Here is a 16903-nt window from a genome sequence, read left to right on the forward strand (position 1 = left end):
GAAAAATGTATATATTTAATATAAATTAAATATATTTCAATATTAATTGATATCTAATTCTTTTAGATAAATGGATATTCTCCACCTCTTTGAGGAGATTTCTCTCGGTTTTAGGGGAAACTCTGTGGTTTTTATATGAAAACTCTCCTTAAAAAGCTGCTTCTCTTCACATGTAAAAAACGACGGCCTCTTTGTGTTTGTTTGAAAGATTTTCGAGCGGATCCTGTTCATCTGGGCCATCCGACATCCGGCCAGCGGCTACGTCCAAGGCATCAACGACCTGGTCACGCCGTTCTTCGTCGTCTTCGTCTTTGAGTACATCGGTGAGTAGCATCCCTCTTTTCACCCTCTCGGTTTTGCTGTCCTTCTCCTGAAAACGCCACTTTTCTTTTAGCCGGGAATACCCGGAGTTTTCTCTCTGGGTGGCAGGAAATCTGGCCACTGAGCTATCCCCCGATATCCCCTCTTTCCAGCTTTCTTCTTCTGTCTGCTCTGCGTTTATTTCGCTACGCACTTCGGTCTCACTTTCTGTTTAAAATGTGCTTTTAAGCTCTATTTATCGAGGCATTTTCTGGTTAACACTTGCGATTAGTGAGAGAAAGAGCGTGACATGTGTAGGTGTGTTTGTGCACACCCCACCGTTCCCTCCGGAGCCCCCCTGCTGTGTGCGTTTATGTTATGCCACATTTACGCAGATGAATGTTTTATTTTCATTCCTCTGACACCGTAAACACGCTCGCAAACAGACTGTGTGCGTTTGGAAGAGATGTAACAGCAGTGGGAATTTCATCATTATTACCCAAGTTGAACTTCAAATATGTGAATGCCCCATAAAAAACATCAGAGGTAGGTTTGCACATACAAGGAATTTGACTTTGTTGGTGCAGAGTGTTAAGTTTAGACAATAAATACAACAAGATGAAGTGGTCCCAAATGAATAGACTGAAGGTCTGAAGATGCTACGTTAATGTAGCTCGTAGGTCTGGAAGGAGAGAGAGTCGATCAGTGGGGTCACATGGCACTGAAAGGATCGGATTATTGGCTAAATTACAATCAGACTGAGTTATTAAGTGCATGTAAACACCTTAATCTGACTAAGAATTGGATCGGATTCAGACCCCGAGATAACTGGGCTGAAAGTCACTCTAAACCTGCTTGTAGACGCTGAAGCACGTGGTGAATCAGACTTTGGCTGTGTTTGAAACCGCCTACTACATACTACATACTACATACTACATACTTCCATACTCATCGATCAGACAGTATGCAGAGCGTTTACCCACAATGCATTTCGCTCCTGCCCGAGCCGAAATCAGCCGGCCTGAAGCTGATTTCTCTTAAGCTCTAAACTCTGTAAACTTTAGCAACATTTGAAACATTTTCAGGTGAGAAAGTAGTCGTTTAGATCCCCAACGTGTTGAAAACCTGACAAAATACCGGCTGTTTACAACTTTGTTCCCACGAATTCGGCGCTACTAAAGCTAGCCGCAGTGAGCTAACGCACTTCCGGTTATTTTCACAAAATAAAATACCTGTTGCCTTTTATCATAGGGAAAGCCATTACGATACAATTGGTGCTTTTGTTTTGAAAACAGGAAGTGAACCTGCCCTCGTTGTAGCTAGCTTGAAACTGCCGTTTTGACAGGAAATGACGATCGGCGACGTCACGTTACGTTGCATCTTGGGTAGTTTGAGTATGAGTAGTAACCTCATGATGCATACCCAACATTTCGGAGAATCTAGTATGCATCCGGGAACTTCTCGCTTACTCAAACTCGCATACTAACTCAGAAAGTTAGTATGACTTGTAGGAGAAGTAAGCGGTTTGGAACACAGCCTTAGATTTTGCGTTCTGCGCATGCTCCAGATGTTTTCCCGGGGTCGTGACCCGGAAGTCAAAGGAGACGATATTCCTGTTGTTGTCGCCGTCAGAAAGAAACAAACAACGCGATGGAGAACGCTCCGTTGGGCATCGAGTTTGTGCAACAAGCAGCTCATCACAGAGCAAATGTAGAGGGACGTAGCTTCATCTGGCTCTGCGTTCTCCATCTTTCTCCAATGCCTGAGTTTGTTGTTGTTGTTGGTGGTGAAGAGGTCAACAGGAAGTGGCTCTATTAGCAACAGCTGGAATGGGTACAGCGCCACCTATCATACCGGGGTATGACACGCTTTGTGCCTCTGATCCCATTCATTCACCGCCAGATATCCAAGGAGAATTACCCTTGCTCAGCTCAGTCTGACTGTAATTTAGCCAATAATCTGATCCTTTCAGAGCCATGTGACCCCACTGAGTGTCGTTCATTTCACGAGCAAATCATGCCTTTGACGTCTTTGAAGTCTTGGTCATAAACAGTAGAAACTGACCCTGTCATACCTGAGGAAAAGCACCAGATTTTTGTTACTTAAACTGCGTTTTTTCTAACCTCTTAAACAAACTTAGTTTCTCACTCACTGCTTACATGATAACATCATCGTTTCATCTGAGCTTCTTTTAATCTTCTTTCTCTCCTGAAAAAGGATGATTTATTCATGAATAAACACATTTTGTGGGAGGTTTGGCCCCCTGCTGCTGCAGTGCTGGATGGACACGTCTCTTCGTGCTTTCTCTGCATCCCGTGTGCACACGGCGTCCGTTTTCAGCCGCTTTTCTGCCATGTTTTGGCCCTCTTTGAAGCCACTCTGAGCAAAGCTGCTCGGAGGAATAATCTTCACACGCAGACACAATTAGGATGTTAAGTGTTGGGCAGCTGAACTCTCCGACTTTGTTTTACTTTCATCACACGGAACTTTACTCGGCCTTAAAGGGACAGTTCGCCTCTTTTGACATGAAGCTGTGTAACATCCCATATCAGCAACATCATTTCTGAACATCTTCTTACCCCCTGCTGCGTCCTGTGAGCAGAGTTCCAGCCTCGTTTTGGTGCTGATGAAGGTAGTCCGGCTAGTTGGCTGGGGTTTAAAAAATAAAGCGTCTTGCTTCTCAAAACAATATGCGTTCAACAGAGTAATACATTTGCATCACAAAATGGTTCTCCAGGAAAAAGTCAGAGCTCACAATCTCTTGGCCCTATTTTCTCTCCCTTCGTATCACTGCCTTTAATATCACTGCGAACTATCCCTTTAATGAGTGTTGGTTTTAGAACGTTTCCCCCAGTTTTGCTGTGACCTTCTTCCTCAGTCTGACGCAGGATTAAAGCAGAAGTCTGATTCTGCGGCTACTTTCCGCCTCTTTGATGGAGCGTTTATAACCGGGCTGACGTCTGAGGCGCTCTGAGAACCCCTTTCACTCTGAAGATTGATCAGTATTAGATGCATCTCTCAAACAAATGATCAAAGGAGGCATCTTACAAATATTCTCCATCTTGCTTCCTCAGCCGTTTCTTTTACCTGAATCCCCTCCACCTCCACCTCCACCTGCATTTGTTTTTCCTCCCTCTCTCTTTGCCTTTCTCTTGCTCTTGTCAGATCTTCAAAGCTTCACCTCATCCTCGGCTGCCGCGTTCCTCCGTGCGCTGATGAGCCTCGAACAGCAAACGCAGCCAACAAACCTGCTTGGCTGGCATCGTACACGACGGGTTGATGTGCTGCGTTGTTGTTCGCCGCTCTGTGTTCTGATGCCGACGCAGCCAAAGCGCAGAGATTTTGCTGTGGTCGCCTTTCATGCTGCTCTTTCTCTTCATCTCTTTACTTAACCTGGTGTGTGGTTGGCTGTTTATTTCTCCTGATTAGATGAATAACTCATAGATAGTGTTGCTCCTGAAGTTGCTACAGATAAAGGTGGAAGAACTGAGGACAACCAGATCAAATGTGAGCAACTTCTGTCATTAATTCAACAAAAGCTGCCCTGCATGAAGGGAAAAAAGTGGCTTCAAGAGGTAGTTTTGTCCCTTTTTGTCCAGCAGATTCAGATCTGAGCTGGAATTGGACTAATCTGGGATTAAAAGAAGATCTTCAGGCCTTCAAGCTCCCTTGTTTTTCCTTTGTTGGGGCCTTGTCTTTTCAGCAAAATGCAGCAAAGAGGTGGAGTTAGGTCATGTGCTTCTGAAGGGGTCGTTGAAGTCGTCTCGGTTAGCACGGGTGAGCTACGTTAGCAGTGTCGTTGATGTTTGGGAAGCAGAAAAAAATGGGCAAATGTAAGGATCTAAGAGGCTAAGTCGTAGCGTAGCGGCGCCACAGCTACCAGAAGTAACCATTAACCACCAAGCACACGCTGACGCTCTGCTTTGCTGCCTCTGTTAGCCGGTTAGCACGGGCGAGCTATGCTAGCAGTGTCGTTGATGTTTGGGAAGCAGAAAAAAATGGGCAAATGTAAGGATCTCAGTGGCTAAGAGGCTAAGTCGTAGCGTAGCCGCACCACAGCTGCAGCTCTTCAGTGTTCAGGACCTACCAGAAGTAGCCATTAACCGCCAAGCACACGCCGACGCTCTGCTTTGCTGCCTCTGTTAGCCGGTTAGCACGGGCGAGCTATGCTAGCAGTGTCGTTGATGTTTGGGAAGCAGAAGCTACTAAGAGGCTAAGTCGTAGCGTAGCCGCACCACAGCTGCAGCTCTTCAGTCTTCAGGACCTACCAGAAGTAGCCATTAACCGCCAAGATGTGTTGATGCAGATGGGGATAGAAGGTCATGCCCTGCATGAAGTGAAAAAAGTGGCCTCAAGAGGTAGTTTAGTCCCTTTTGTCCGGCAGATTCAGATCTGAGCTTGAACCCTACTAATCTGGGATTAAAAGAATCCCTTGAAAGCTGACACTCTGCTGAGCTGCCTCTGTTAGCCGGTTAGCATGGGCGAGCTATGCTAGCAGTGCCGTAAATGTTTGGGAAGCAGAAAAAAATGGGTAAATGTAATGATTTCAGCGGCCAAGAGGCTGCGTCGTAGCGTAGTGGAGCCACAGCTATCGGAAGTAGCCATTAACCGCCAACATGTGTTGATGCAGATGGGGATAGAAGGTCAAGTCATGCTGTTCAATACGATAAAAGAGCTGAAAAAGTAAATGCTTCTGCCGGCAGAAACGGCAGAAAAACGCAGTTTTATCCAAGCTGAACCGGATAATGTGCCGCCATGGCGTCCAAATTCTACAGATGCCAGTCGCATTGAGCATCTGCGGGATGTTCGGGACAAATAAGTCCCAGATAAGTGGAGACTCTGTCTCCCAGCAGCTTGCCGGATACCAAACAAGGAGTAGATGTCTCTCCATATGTAGGTTTATATCACTGGCTTATAATCTGCTTTTATAGCTTTGATGCGGACATGGGAGACACCATGTGACTGTTTAGGTGCACCATAATAATAAGAATGAAGAGCATCAAATGTTTGTTTATTCAGGGTTTTCGCTTGATGTGTGAATGCTATTTACTGGAAATAAATCCTCATGAAAGGAGGAAAAATATGATCCATTAGCTCAATTACAAATAAAGGAAGGGGAGAGAAAGAGGAGAGCGGACGCAACATGAAAGAAAAAAGCAGAATAGATGGCAAGAAAAGGCTCCAGCCTGCCAGAAAGTGAGAACATTACAGCATGAGAGGGTATATTTCACACTCTCAGCGTGTGGGATGCACTTTGTCTTTCATGACTGTGTTTGTAGCCCGAACACAAGCTTTCACCCAAAGAAAAAAACAGTGTCACTGAAGGTTTTTATTTATTTTTTTAGGCCAGACTCGCAGATCTCTCCCACATCTTTCCCTTTTTTCTCCTTCTCCAGTCAATAAAACCGAGCCGTGGAACCTGAGTGAAAACAAAATGGTTGCAGATTTTAGGTTTCGGGAATCAAAGACGTCGTCTTACGGAGGCGAGAAAAAACGTGTTTAAAGCCGACGTGTCTGTCACTTTCAGACGAGCTGGGAACACAACGCTGCACTGTTAGACTAGACTTCAGATGTCTGTTTGAGTGCTGCAGCTCTGTTTGTTGGGCACGACTCTCTGCACCTGTAGGCTGTAAAACACCAGGGAGTGGCTCATGGGGCCTGTTTCCTGCTGAGCTACTTTCTAATCCAAGTCTTCTTTAGACACTAAGACGACAGCAGCTTGGTTTTTCTTCCCCCGCACACTTGAGCTCACACTTGAGCCGGACTGGCAGGTCGTCTTGGATGGTGAAGGTTGGGATTCGTGGGCTCAGATCAGCGTCCTCGGGGTGAGATTTACAACTTTGGGGGTCATTGCTCCAGCACAGGTGTTCTTTTATGTATGCATTGTTGGATGTTGAGTGTTATTTCAGGCAGTTTCTTCAGTATTAACTCTCAAGCTCCTTGGCTGTGTTCGAAACCGCATACTGCATACTGCACACTGCATACTGCACACTGCACACTGCAGACTGCATACTACATACTGCATACTGCATACTACATACTGCATACCACATACTGCATACTGCATACCGCATACTGCACACCGCACACTGCACACTGCATACTACATACTGCATACTACATACTGCATACTGCACACTGCATACCACATACTGCATACTGCACACTGCACACTGCATACCACATACTGCATACTGCACACTGCACACTGCATACCACATACTGCATACCGCACACTGCATACTACATACTGCATACTACATACTGCATACTGCATACTACATACTACATACTACATACTGCATACTGCACACTGCACACTGCACACTGCATACTGCACACTGCACACTGCATACTGCACACTACATACTGCATACTGCACACTGCATACTACACACTGCACACTGCATACTGCACACTGCATACTGCACAGTGCATACTACATACTGCATACTGCATACTGCACACTGCACACTGCATACTGCACACTGCATACTGCACAGTGCATACTGCATACTACATACTGCATACTACATACTGCAAACTGCATACTGCATACTGCACACTACATACTGCATACTGCATACTGCAAACTGCACACTGCATACTGCACACTGCATACTGCATACTGCACAGTGCATACTGCATACTGCATACTACATACTGCATACTATATACTGCATACTGCAAACTGCATACTGCATACTGCAAACTGCACACTGCATACTGCACACTGCATACTACATACTGCATACTACATACTGCATACTGCATACTGCAAACTGCACACTACATACTGCATACTGCATACTGCAAACTGCACACTGCATACTGCACACTGCATACTGCATACTGCACACTACATACTGCATACTACATACTGCATACTACATACTGCATACTGCACACTGCATACTGCATACTGCACACTACATACTGCATACTATATACTGCACACTGCATACTGCACAGTGCATACTGCATACTGCACAGTGCATACTGCATACTGCATACTATATACTATATACTGCATACTGCATACTATATACCGCATACTGCATACCGCATACTGCATACTACATACTGCATACTACATACTGCATACTGCACACTGCACAGTGCATACTGCATACTGCATACTACATACTGCATACTGCATACTACATACTGCATACTATATACCGCATACTGCATACCGCATACTGCATACTACATACTGTATACTGCACACTGCATACTGCATACTGCACACTACATACTGCATACTATATACCGCATACTGCATACCGCATACTGCATACTATATACTGCATACTGCATACTATATAGTGCATACTGCATACTACATACTGCATACTATATAGTGCATACTACATACTTCATACTATATACCGCATACTGCAAACTATATACCGCATACTGCATACCGCATACTGCATACTGCATACTATATACCGCATACTGCATACCGCATACTGCATACTGCATACTGCATACTATATAGTGTATACTGCATACTACATACTACATACTACATACTGCATACTGCATACTATATAGTGCATACTGCATACTACATACTACATACTGCATACTGCATACTATATAGTGCATACTGCATACTGCATACCGCATACTGCATACTGCATACTGCATACTATATAGTGCATACTGCATACTACATACTGCATACTATATAGTGCATACTGCATACTACATACTGCATACTATATAGTGCATACTGCATACTGCATACTATATACCGCATACTGCATACCGCATACTGCATACTGCATACTATATAGTGCATACTGCATACTACATACTGCATACTATATACCGCATACTACATACTGCATACTGCACACTGCATACTGCTCACTACATACTGCATACTACATACTGCATACTGCATACTACATACTGCATACTGCATACTACATACTGCATACTACATACTGCATACTACATACTGCATACTGCATACTACATACTGCATACTGCACCACCATAAAGCAACAGAATTAGGGCTGGGTGAGTTAACTCGTTATTATTGCGTTAACTCATTAATTATTTAACGCCGACAAATATTTTATCGCGCATTAACGCAGTTTTAGTTATTTATTTCATTATTGTAAAAGTCTGCTGCTCACAGGCTTTTATTTTGTAAAAGTCTGTTGCTCACAGGCTTTTATTCTGTAAAAGTCTGTTGCTGTCTGCTGTGGAACAGGAAAAGAAAGTAATCGGTGGATCCACCAAACATGGAGAAGGGTACGGAACTTTTACTCGGCCATTTTCATGTTAAAGTTCTTCCAGACGGCGGAGTGGACAGAACCAAAGTCATCTGTAAACACTGCCAAGTTGAATTGTCTTCTCAGCGTAGTAGTTCCAGTCTAAAATATCACTTAAAGGCAAAACACACAACTGATAGCAGCAAGTCATTCAAGGAAACAGACAGTGGAGCGAGGCTTCTACATAAAAACTACAGAAAGATGCTGATGTTAAAAGTGTGTTTGCACAACAAATGTTATGGCACTTTCATTCATATGGCAGCACATTTAGAATAAAGCTAAATGCTAAAAGCTATACACTACTTTTGGATTCATTTTTGGATTCTGCGTACAAATGCGATTAATCGTGATTAATCAGGGAAATCCTGTGATTAATTAGATTAAACATTTTAATCGTGGCCTAGCCTTAAACAGAAATATGGATGTGATAAGAAGCCTGAAAAGGGTGTTTCAGACACTGAATCTGGCTGTTAATCCAAATTAAAAAATCTCCAAATGGCAGATCAGTGATGCGGTGGAAGGAACAGTAACGCCACATTCTTTGTCTTAAAGCTGCAAACTTTAAGTCTAATTTAGGCCTGACAGAGCAAGGAGGGCCCTGTGCATAAGTAATGTAACGTGCACGGCAGAGTATCTGAGCACGGATCTGCTCTGAACACCAGCTTAGTGAGACAGAAAAAGATGTGGGGTGAAGGTCTGACAACCACCAGTGAAATTGGAACAAAGCTGGAGTGGAGATAATAACAGCAGCCAGAATGCCTCTTGGCTGGCTTCAGAGTGAGAGAGAGCGCGGGCGCCGAGAATGAAAGAGAGGGACCGACAACACAGCAGGAAAAACAAGAGTCTCAAAACGGGTGAAGAAGGGCTGCCGTTCAAAGTGGCCCCATGCTGTGAGGAAGCAGCCCAGCCTGGCTGTCCTTTGTCCTTTAAGCCCAGAGAGCGCCGCCCCGGTGGGCTCCAGCACCGTCCTCTGCTACCAAAGATGGAAGCAGAAAGAGTCTTCTTCTTATGGAGGAATTCAGCAATTACATCTCCACTGAGCGCAGTTCAACAGCATCCACAGCCAGCCCAGAGTTATCCCCTTAAGGGAAGCACTTAGTGTAAATAATGTGCTGTCAGCTGCAGGTTCTGGTGCAGCAAAGGCCACCGACAGGTGGGGGAACCATGTGGTTCAGGCCCGAACGCCATTTTCTTTGTTCTTCAAAATCAGGAAGCATTTATGCCGTTATGTGTGGATGTGTGAAGCGTATGAGGAGCGTAATTATGTGTGTGATGAGACAAAAACAGACGATACGACGGGACGAGCTCCGTTTTATCTGGTAAAGAGTGAAAAGTTGGTTATTTAAAGTGTAGTTTTAAAAGTCTGCGAGGACTAAAAATGGAGCGATTGCATCTTAATTACATCGATTCATCAGGAAATATTGGTAAAGTTTGTCCTGTTACCTGCAGATTAGGAGTCAAACCAGCCCGAGTCTTCCCCAGAATAACAACTATTTTACAGGTGTGTGCCTTTAAGGGTGAGGAGTGAGAGAGGTGAGAGGGTGAGGAGTGAGAGGAGAAGGAGTGAGAGGGTGAGGAGTGAGAGGAGAAGGAGTGAGAGGGTGAGGAGTGAGAGGGTGAGGAGTGAGAAGGTGAGGAGTGAGAGGAGAAGGAGTGAGAAGGTGAGGAGTGAGAGGAGTGAGGAGTGAGAGGGTGAGGAGTGAGAGGAGTGAGAGGGAGAGGAGTGAGAAGGTGAGGAGTGAGAGGGTGAGGAGTGAGAGGAGGGGTGAGGAGTGAGAGGGTGAGGAGTGAGAGGAGGGGTGAGGAGTGAGAGGGGTGAGGAGTGAGAGGAGTGAGAAGGTGAGGAGTGAGAGGGTGAGGAGTGAGAGGAGGGGTGAGGAGTGAGAGGGGTGAGGAGTGAGAGGAGTGAGTGAGAGGGGTGAGGAGTGAGAGGGTGAGGAGTGAGAGGAGTGAGAGGGTGAGGATGAGAAGGTGAGGAGTGAGAGGAGTGAGTGAGAGGAGTGAGAGGGAGAGGAGTGAGAGGGTGAGGCGTGAGAAGGTGAGGAGTGAGAGGAGCGAGAGGAGTGAGAGGGTGAGGCGTGAGAGGGTGAGGCGTGAGAGGAGTGAGAAGGTGAGGAGTGAGAGGATTGAGAGGGAGAGGAGTGAGAGGAGTGAGTGGGTGAGGCGTGAGAGGAGTGAGAGGGAGAGGAGTGAGAGGAGTGAGGAGTGAGAGGAGAAGGAGTGAGAGGGTGAGGAGTGAGAGGAGGGGTGAGGAGTGAGAGGGGTGAGGAGTGAGAGGAGTGAGAAGGTGAGGAGTGAGAGGAGTGAGAGGAGTGAGAAGGTGAGGAGTGAGAGGGTGAGGAGTGAGAGGGGTGAGGAGTGAGAGGGGTGAGGAGTGAGAGGAGTGAGTGAGAGGGGTGAGGAGTGAGAGGGTGAGGAGTGAGAGGAGTGAGAGGGTGAGGATGAGAAGGTGAGGAGTGAGAGGAGTGAGAGTGAGAGGAGTGAGAGGGAGAGGAGTGAGAGGGTGAGGCGTGAGAGGAGTGAGAAGGTGAGGAGTGAGAGGAGCGAGAGGAGTGAGAAGGTGAGGAGTGAGAGGGTGAGGAGTGAGAGGGGTGAGGAGTGAGAGGAGTGAGTGAGAGGGGTGAGGAGTGAGAGGGTGAGGAGTGAGAGGAGTGAGAGGGTGAGGATGAGAAGGTGAGGAGTGAGAGGAGTGAGAGTGAGAGGAGTGAGAGGGAGAGGAGTGAGAGGGTGAGGCGTGAGAGGAGTGAGAAGGTGAGGAGTGAGAGGAGCGAGAGGAGTGAGAAGGTGAGGAGTGAGAGGGGTGAGGAGTGAGAGGAGTGAGTGAGAGGGGTGAGGAGTGAGAGGGTGAGGAGTGAGAGGAGTGAGTGAGAGGGGTGAGGAGTGAGAGGGTGAGGAGTGAGAGGAGTGAGAGGGTGAGGATGAGAAGGTGAGGAGTGAGAGGGAGAGGAGTGAGAGGGAGAGGAGTGAGAGGGTGAGGCGTGAGAGGAGTGAGAAGGTGAGGAGTGAGAAGGTGAGGAGTGAGAGGATTGAGAGGGAGAGGAGTGAGAGGAGTGAGTGGGTGAGGCGTGAGAGGAGTGAGAGGGAGAGGAGTGAGAGGAGTGAGGAGTGAGAGGAGAAGGAGTGAGAGGGTGAGGAGTGAGAGGGTGAAGAGTGAGAAGGTGAGGAGTGAGAGGAGTGAGAGGGTGAGGAGTGAGAGGGTGAGGAGTGAGAAGGAGAGGAGTGAGAGGGTGAGGAGTGAGAGGGTGAGGAGTGAGAAGGTGAGGAGTGAGAGGGGTGAGGAGTGAGAGGGTGAGGAGTGAGAGGGTGAGGAGTGAGAGGGTGAGGAGTGAGAAGGTGAGGAGTGAGAGGAGTGAGAGGGTGAGGAGTGAGAGGGTGAGGAGTGAGAGGGTGAGGAGTGAGGTGAGGAGTGAGAGGGTGAGGAGTGAGAGGAGTGAGAAGGTGAGGAGTGAGAGGGTGAGGAGTGAGAAGGTGAGGAGTGAGAGGGTGAGGAGTGAGAAGGTGAGGAGTGAGAGGGTGAGGAGTGAGAAGGTGAGGAGTGAGAGGAGTGAGAGGGTGAGGAGTGAGAGGGTGAGGAGTGAGAGGGTGAGGAGTGAGGTGAGGAGTGAGAGGGTGAGGAGTGAGAGGAGTGAGAAGGTGAGGAGTGAGAAAGTGAGGAGTGAGAAGGTGAGGAGTGAGAGGGTGAGGAGTGAGAAGGTGAGGAGTGAGAGGGTGAGGAGTGAGAAGGTGAGGAGTGAGAGGGTGAGGAGTGAGAAGGTGGGGAGTGAGAGGGTGGGGAGTGAGAGGGTGAGGAGTGAGAGGGTGAGGAGTGAGAAGGTGGGGAGTGAGAGGGTGGGGAGTGAGAGGGTGAGGAGTGAGAAGCTGAGGAGTGAGAAGGTGAGGAGTGAGAAGGTGAGGAGTGAGAGGGTGAGGAGTGAGAGGAGTGAGAGGGTGAGGAGTGAGAAGGTGAGGAGTGAGAGGGTGAGGAGTGAGAGGAGTGAGAGGGTGAGGAGTGAGAGGAGTGAGGGTGAGGAGTGAGAGGAGTGAGAGGAGTGAGAGGGTGAGGAGTGAGAGGAGTGAGAAGGTGAGGAGTGAGAAGGTAGGAGTGAAAGGTGAGGAGTGAGAGGGTGAGGAGTGAGAGGAGTGAGAGGGTGAGGAGTGAGAGGGTGAGGAGTGAGAGGAGTGAGAAGGTGAGGAGTGAGAGGAGTGAGAGGGTGAGGAATGAGAGGAGTGAGGTGAGGAGTGAGAAATTGAGGAGTGAGAGGGTGAGGAGTGAGAGGGTGAGGAGTGAGAGGAGTGAGGTGAGGAGTGAGAAGGTGAGGAGTGAGAGGGTGAGGAGTGAGAAGGTGGGGAGTGAGAGGGTGGGGAGTGAGAGGGTGAGGAGTGAGAAGGTGAGGAGTGAGAAGCTGAGGAGTGAGGTGAGGAGTGAGAAGGTGAGGAGTGAGAGGGTGAGGAGTGAGAGGAGTGAGGTGAGGAGTGAGAAATTGAGGAGTGAGAGGGTGAGGAGTGAGAAGGTGAGGAGTGAGAGGGTGAGGAGTGAGAAGGTGGGGAGTGAGAGGGTGGGGAGTGAGAGGGTGAGGAGTGAGAAGGTGAGGAGTGAGAGGGTGAGGAGTGAGAGGGTGAGGAGTGAGAAGGTGGGGAGTGAGAGGGTGAGGAGTGAGAAGCTGAGGAGTGAGAAGGTGAGGAGTGAGAAGGTGAGGAGTGAGAGGGTGAGGAGTGAGAGGGTGAGGAGTGAGAGGAGTGAGGAGTGAGAGGGTGAGGAGTGAGAAGGTGAGGAGTGAGAAGGTGAGGAGTGAGAGGGTGAGGAGTGAGAGGAGTGAGGAGTGAGAGGAGTGAGAGGGGTGAGGAGTGAGAAGGTGAGGAGTGAGAGGAGTGAGGAGTGAGAGGGTGAGGAGTGAGAGGGTGAGGAGTGAGAGGAGTGAGAGGGTGAGGAGTGAGAGGAGTGAGGAGTGAGACGGTGAGGAGTGAGAGGAGTGAGAAGGTGAGGAGTGAGAGGGTGAGGAGTGAGAGGAGTGAGAAGGTGAGGAGTGAGAGGAGTGAGGAGTGAGAAGGTGAGGAGTGAGAAGGTAGGAGTGAGAAGGTGAGGAGTGAGAGGAGTGAGAGGAGAAGGAGTGAGAAGGTGAGGAGTGAGAGGAGTGAGAGGGTGAGGATTGAGAAGGTGAGGAGTGAGAGGAGTGAGAGGGTGAGGAGTGAGAGGGTGAGGAGTGAGAAGGTGAGGAGTGAGAGGAGTGAGAGGGTGAGGAGTGAGAGGGTGAGGAGTGAGAGGAGTGAGAGGGTGAGGAGTGAGAGGAGTGAGAGGGTGAGGAGTGAGAGGAGTGAGAAGGTGAAGAGTGAGAGGAGTGAGAGGGTGAGGAGTGAGAGGAGTGAGAGGAGTGAGGTGAGGAGTGAGAAGGTGAGGAGTGAGAGGAGTGAGGGTGAGGAGTGAGAAGGTGAGGAGTGAGAGGAGTGAGAGGGTGAGAGGGTGAGGAGTGAGAGGGTGAGGAGTGAGAGGGTGAGGAGTGAGAGGGTGAGGAGTGAGAGGAGTGAGAGGGTGAGGAGTGAGAGGAGTGAGAGGGTGAGGAGTGAGAAGGTGAGGAGTGAGAGGGTGAGGAGTGAGAGGGTGAGGAGTGAGAGGAGTGAGGGAGTGAGAGGGTGAGGAGTGAGAGGAGTGAGGAGTGAGAGGAGTGAGAGGGTGAGGAGTGAGAGGGTGAGGAGGGAGAGGAGTGAGGAGTGAGAGGGTGAGGAGTGAGAGGGTGAGGAGTGAGAGGAGTGAGAAGGTGAGGAGTGAGAAGGTGAGGAGTGAGAGGGTGAGGAGTGAGAGGAGTGAGAGGGTGAGGAGTGAGAAGGTGAGGAGTGAGAGGGTGAGGAGTGAGAGGAGTGAGAGGGTGAGGAGTGAGAGGAGTGAGGGTGAGGAGTGAGAGGAGTGAGAGGAGTGAGGGTGAGGAGTGAGAGGAGTGAGAAGGTGAGGAGTGAGAAGGTGAGGAGTGAGAGGGTGAGGAGTGAGAGGGTGAGGAGTGAGAGGAGTGAGAGGGTGAGGAGTGAGAGGGTGAGGAGTGAGAGGAGTGAGAAGGTGAGGAGTGAGAGGAGTGAGAGGGTGAGGAATGAGAGGAGTGAGGTGAGGAGTGAGAAATTGAGGAGTGAGAGGGTGAGGAGTGAGAGGGTGAGGAGTGAGAGGAGTGAGGTGAGGAGTGAGAAGGTGAGGAGTGAGAGGGTGGGGAGTGAGAGGGTGAGGAGTGAGAAGGTGAGGAGTGAGAAGCTGAGGAGTGAGGTGAGGAGTGAGAAGGTGAGGAGTGAGAGGGTGAGGAGTGAGAGGAGTGAGGTGAGGAGTGAGAAATTGAGGAGTGAGAGGGTGAGGAGTGAGAAGGTGAGGAGTGAGAGGGTGAGGAGTGAGAAGGTGGGGAGTGAGAGGGTGGGGAGTGAGAGGGTGAGGAGTGAGAAGGTGAGGAGTGAGAGGGTGAGGAGTGAGAGGGTGAGGAGTGAGAAGGTGGGGAGTGAGGGTGAGGAGTGAGAGGGTGAGGAGTGAGAAGGTGAGGAGTGAGAAGGTGAGGAGTGAGAGGGTGAGGAGTGAGAAGGTGAGGAGTGAGAGGGTGAGGAGTGAGAGGAGTGAGGAGTGAGAGGGTGAGGAGTGAGAAGGTGAGGAGTGAGAAGGTGAGGAGTGAGAGGGTGAGGAGTGAGAGGAGTGAGGAGTGAGAGGAGTGAGAGGGGTGAGGAGTGAGAAGGTGAGGAGTGAGAGGAGTGAGGAGTGAGAGGGTGAGGAGTGAGAGGGTGAGGAGTGAGAGGAGTGAGAGGGTGAGGAGTGAGAGGAGTGAGGAGTGAGACGGTGAGGAGTGAGAGGAGTGAGAGGAGTGAGAAGGTGAGGAGTGAGAGGGTGAGGAGTGAGAGGAGTGAGAAGGTGAGGAGTGAGAGGAGTGAGGAGTGAGAAGGTGAGGAGTGAGAAGGTAGGAGTGAGAAGGTGAGGAGTGAGAGGAGTGAGAGGAGAAGGAGTGAGAAGGTGAGGAGTGAGAGGAGTGAGAGGGTGAGGATTGAGAAGGTGAGGAGTGAGAGGAGTGAGAGGGTGAGGAGTGAGAGGGTGAGGAGTGAGAGGGTGAGGAGTGAGAAGGTGAGGAGTGAGAGGAGTGAGAGGGTGAGGAGTGAGAGGGTGAGGAGTGAGAGGAGTGAGAGGGTGAGGAGTGAGAGGAGTGAGAGGGTGAGGAGTGAGAGGAGTGAGAAGGTGAAGAGTGAGAGGAGTGAGAGGGTGAGGAGTGAGAGGAGTGAGAGGAGTGAGGTGAGGAGTGAGAAGGTGAGGAGTGAGAGGAGTGAGGGTGAGGAGTGAGAAGGTGAGGAGTGAGAGGAGTGAGGAGTGAGAGGGTGAGAGGGTGAGGAGTGAGAGGGTGAGGAGTGAGAGGGTGAGGAGTGAGAGGGTGAGGAGTGAGAGGGTGAGGAGTGAGAGGGAGTGAGAGGGTGAGGAGTGAGAGGAGTGAGAGGGTGAGGAGTGAGAAGGTGAGGAGTGAGAGGGTGAGGAGTGAGAGGGTGAGGAGTGAGAGGAGTGAGGGAGTGAGAGGGTGAGGAGTGAGAGGAGTGAGGAGTGAGAGGAGTGAGAGGGTGAGGAGTGAGAGGGTGAGGAGGGAGAGGAGTGAGGAGTGAGAGGGTGAGGAGTGAGAGGGTGAGGAGTGAGAGGAGTGAGAAGGTGAGGAGTGAGAGGAGTGAGAGGAGTGAGGAGTGAGAGGAGTGAGAAGGTGAGGAGTGAGAGGAGTGAGAAGGTGAGGAGTGAGAGGAGTGAGAAGGTGAGGAGTGAGAGGAGTGAGAGGAGTGAGAAGGTGAGGAGTGAGAGGAGTGAGAGGAGTGAGGGGTGAGGAGTGAGAGGAGTGAGAAGGTGAGGAGTGAGAGGAGTGAGAAGGTGAGGAGTGAGAAGGTAGGAGTGAGAAGGTGAGGAGTGAGAGGAGTGAGAGGAGAAGGAGTGAGAAGGTGAGGAGTGAGAGGAGTGAGAGGGTGAGGATTGAGAAGGTGAGGAGTGAGAGGAGTGAGAGGGTGAGGAGTGAGAGGGTGAGGAGTGAGAGGGTGAGGAGTGAGAAGGTGAGGAGTGAGAGGGTGAGGAGTGAGAGGAGTGAGAGGGTGAGGAGTGAGAGGGTGAGGAGTGAGAGGAGTGAGAGGGTGAGGAGTGAGAGGAGTGAGAAGGTGAAGAGTGAGAGGAGTGAGAGGGTGAGGAGTGAGAGGAGTGAGAGGAGTGAGGTGAGGAGTGAGAAGGTGAGGAGTGAGAGGAGTGAGGGTGAGGAGTGAGAAGGTGAGGAGTGAGAGGAGTGAGGAGTGAGAGGGTGAGGAGTGAGAGGAGTGAGAGGGTGAGGAGTGAGAGGGTGAGGAGTGAGAAGGTGAGGAGTGAG

General features: G+C 49.6%; 1 protein-coding gene across 4 annotated transcripts in view; it reads left to right on the forward strand.

Moving 5' to 3' along the window:
• Positions 1-16903, forward strand: part of tbc1d22a (TBC1 domain family, member 22a) — a 172811-nt gene that overhangs the window by 56021 nt on the left and 99887 nt on the right. For all 4 annotated transcript variants that reach the window (XM_075471316.1, XM_075471315.1, XM_075471319.1 and 1 more), the window contains exon 9: positions 209-323. In XM_075471316.1, the coding sequence (XP_075327431.1) occupies positions 209-323 (115 nt within the window). The remainder of the gene's footprint in view (positions 1-208; positions 324-16903) is intronic.

The sequence above is a fragment of the Odontesthes bonariensis genome, chromosome 8, assembly GCF_027942865.1.
Source record: "Odontesthes bonariensis isolate fOdoBon6 chromosome 8, fOdoBon6.hap1, whole genome shotgun sequence".
Classification (NCBI taxonomy): domain Eukaryota; kingdom Metazoa; phylum Chordata; class Actinopteri; order Atheriniformes; family Atherinopsidae; genus Odontesthes; species Odontesthes bonariensis.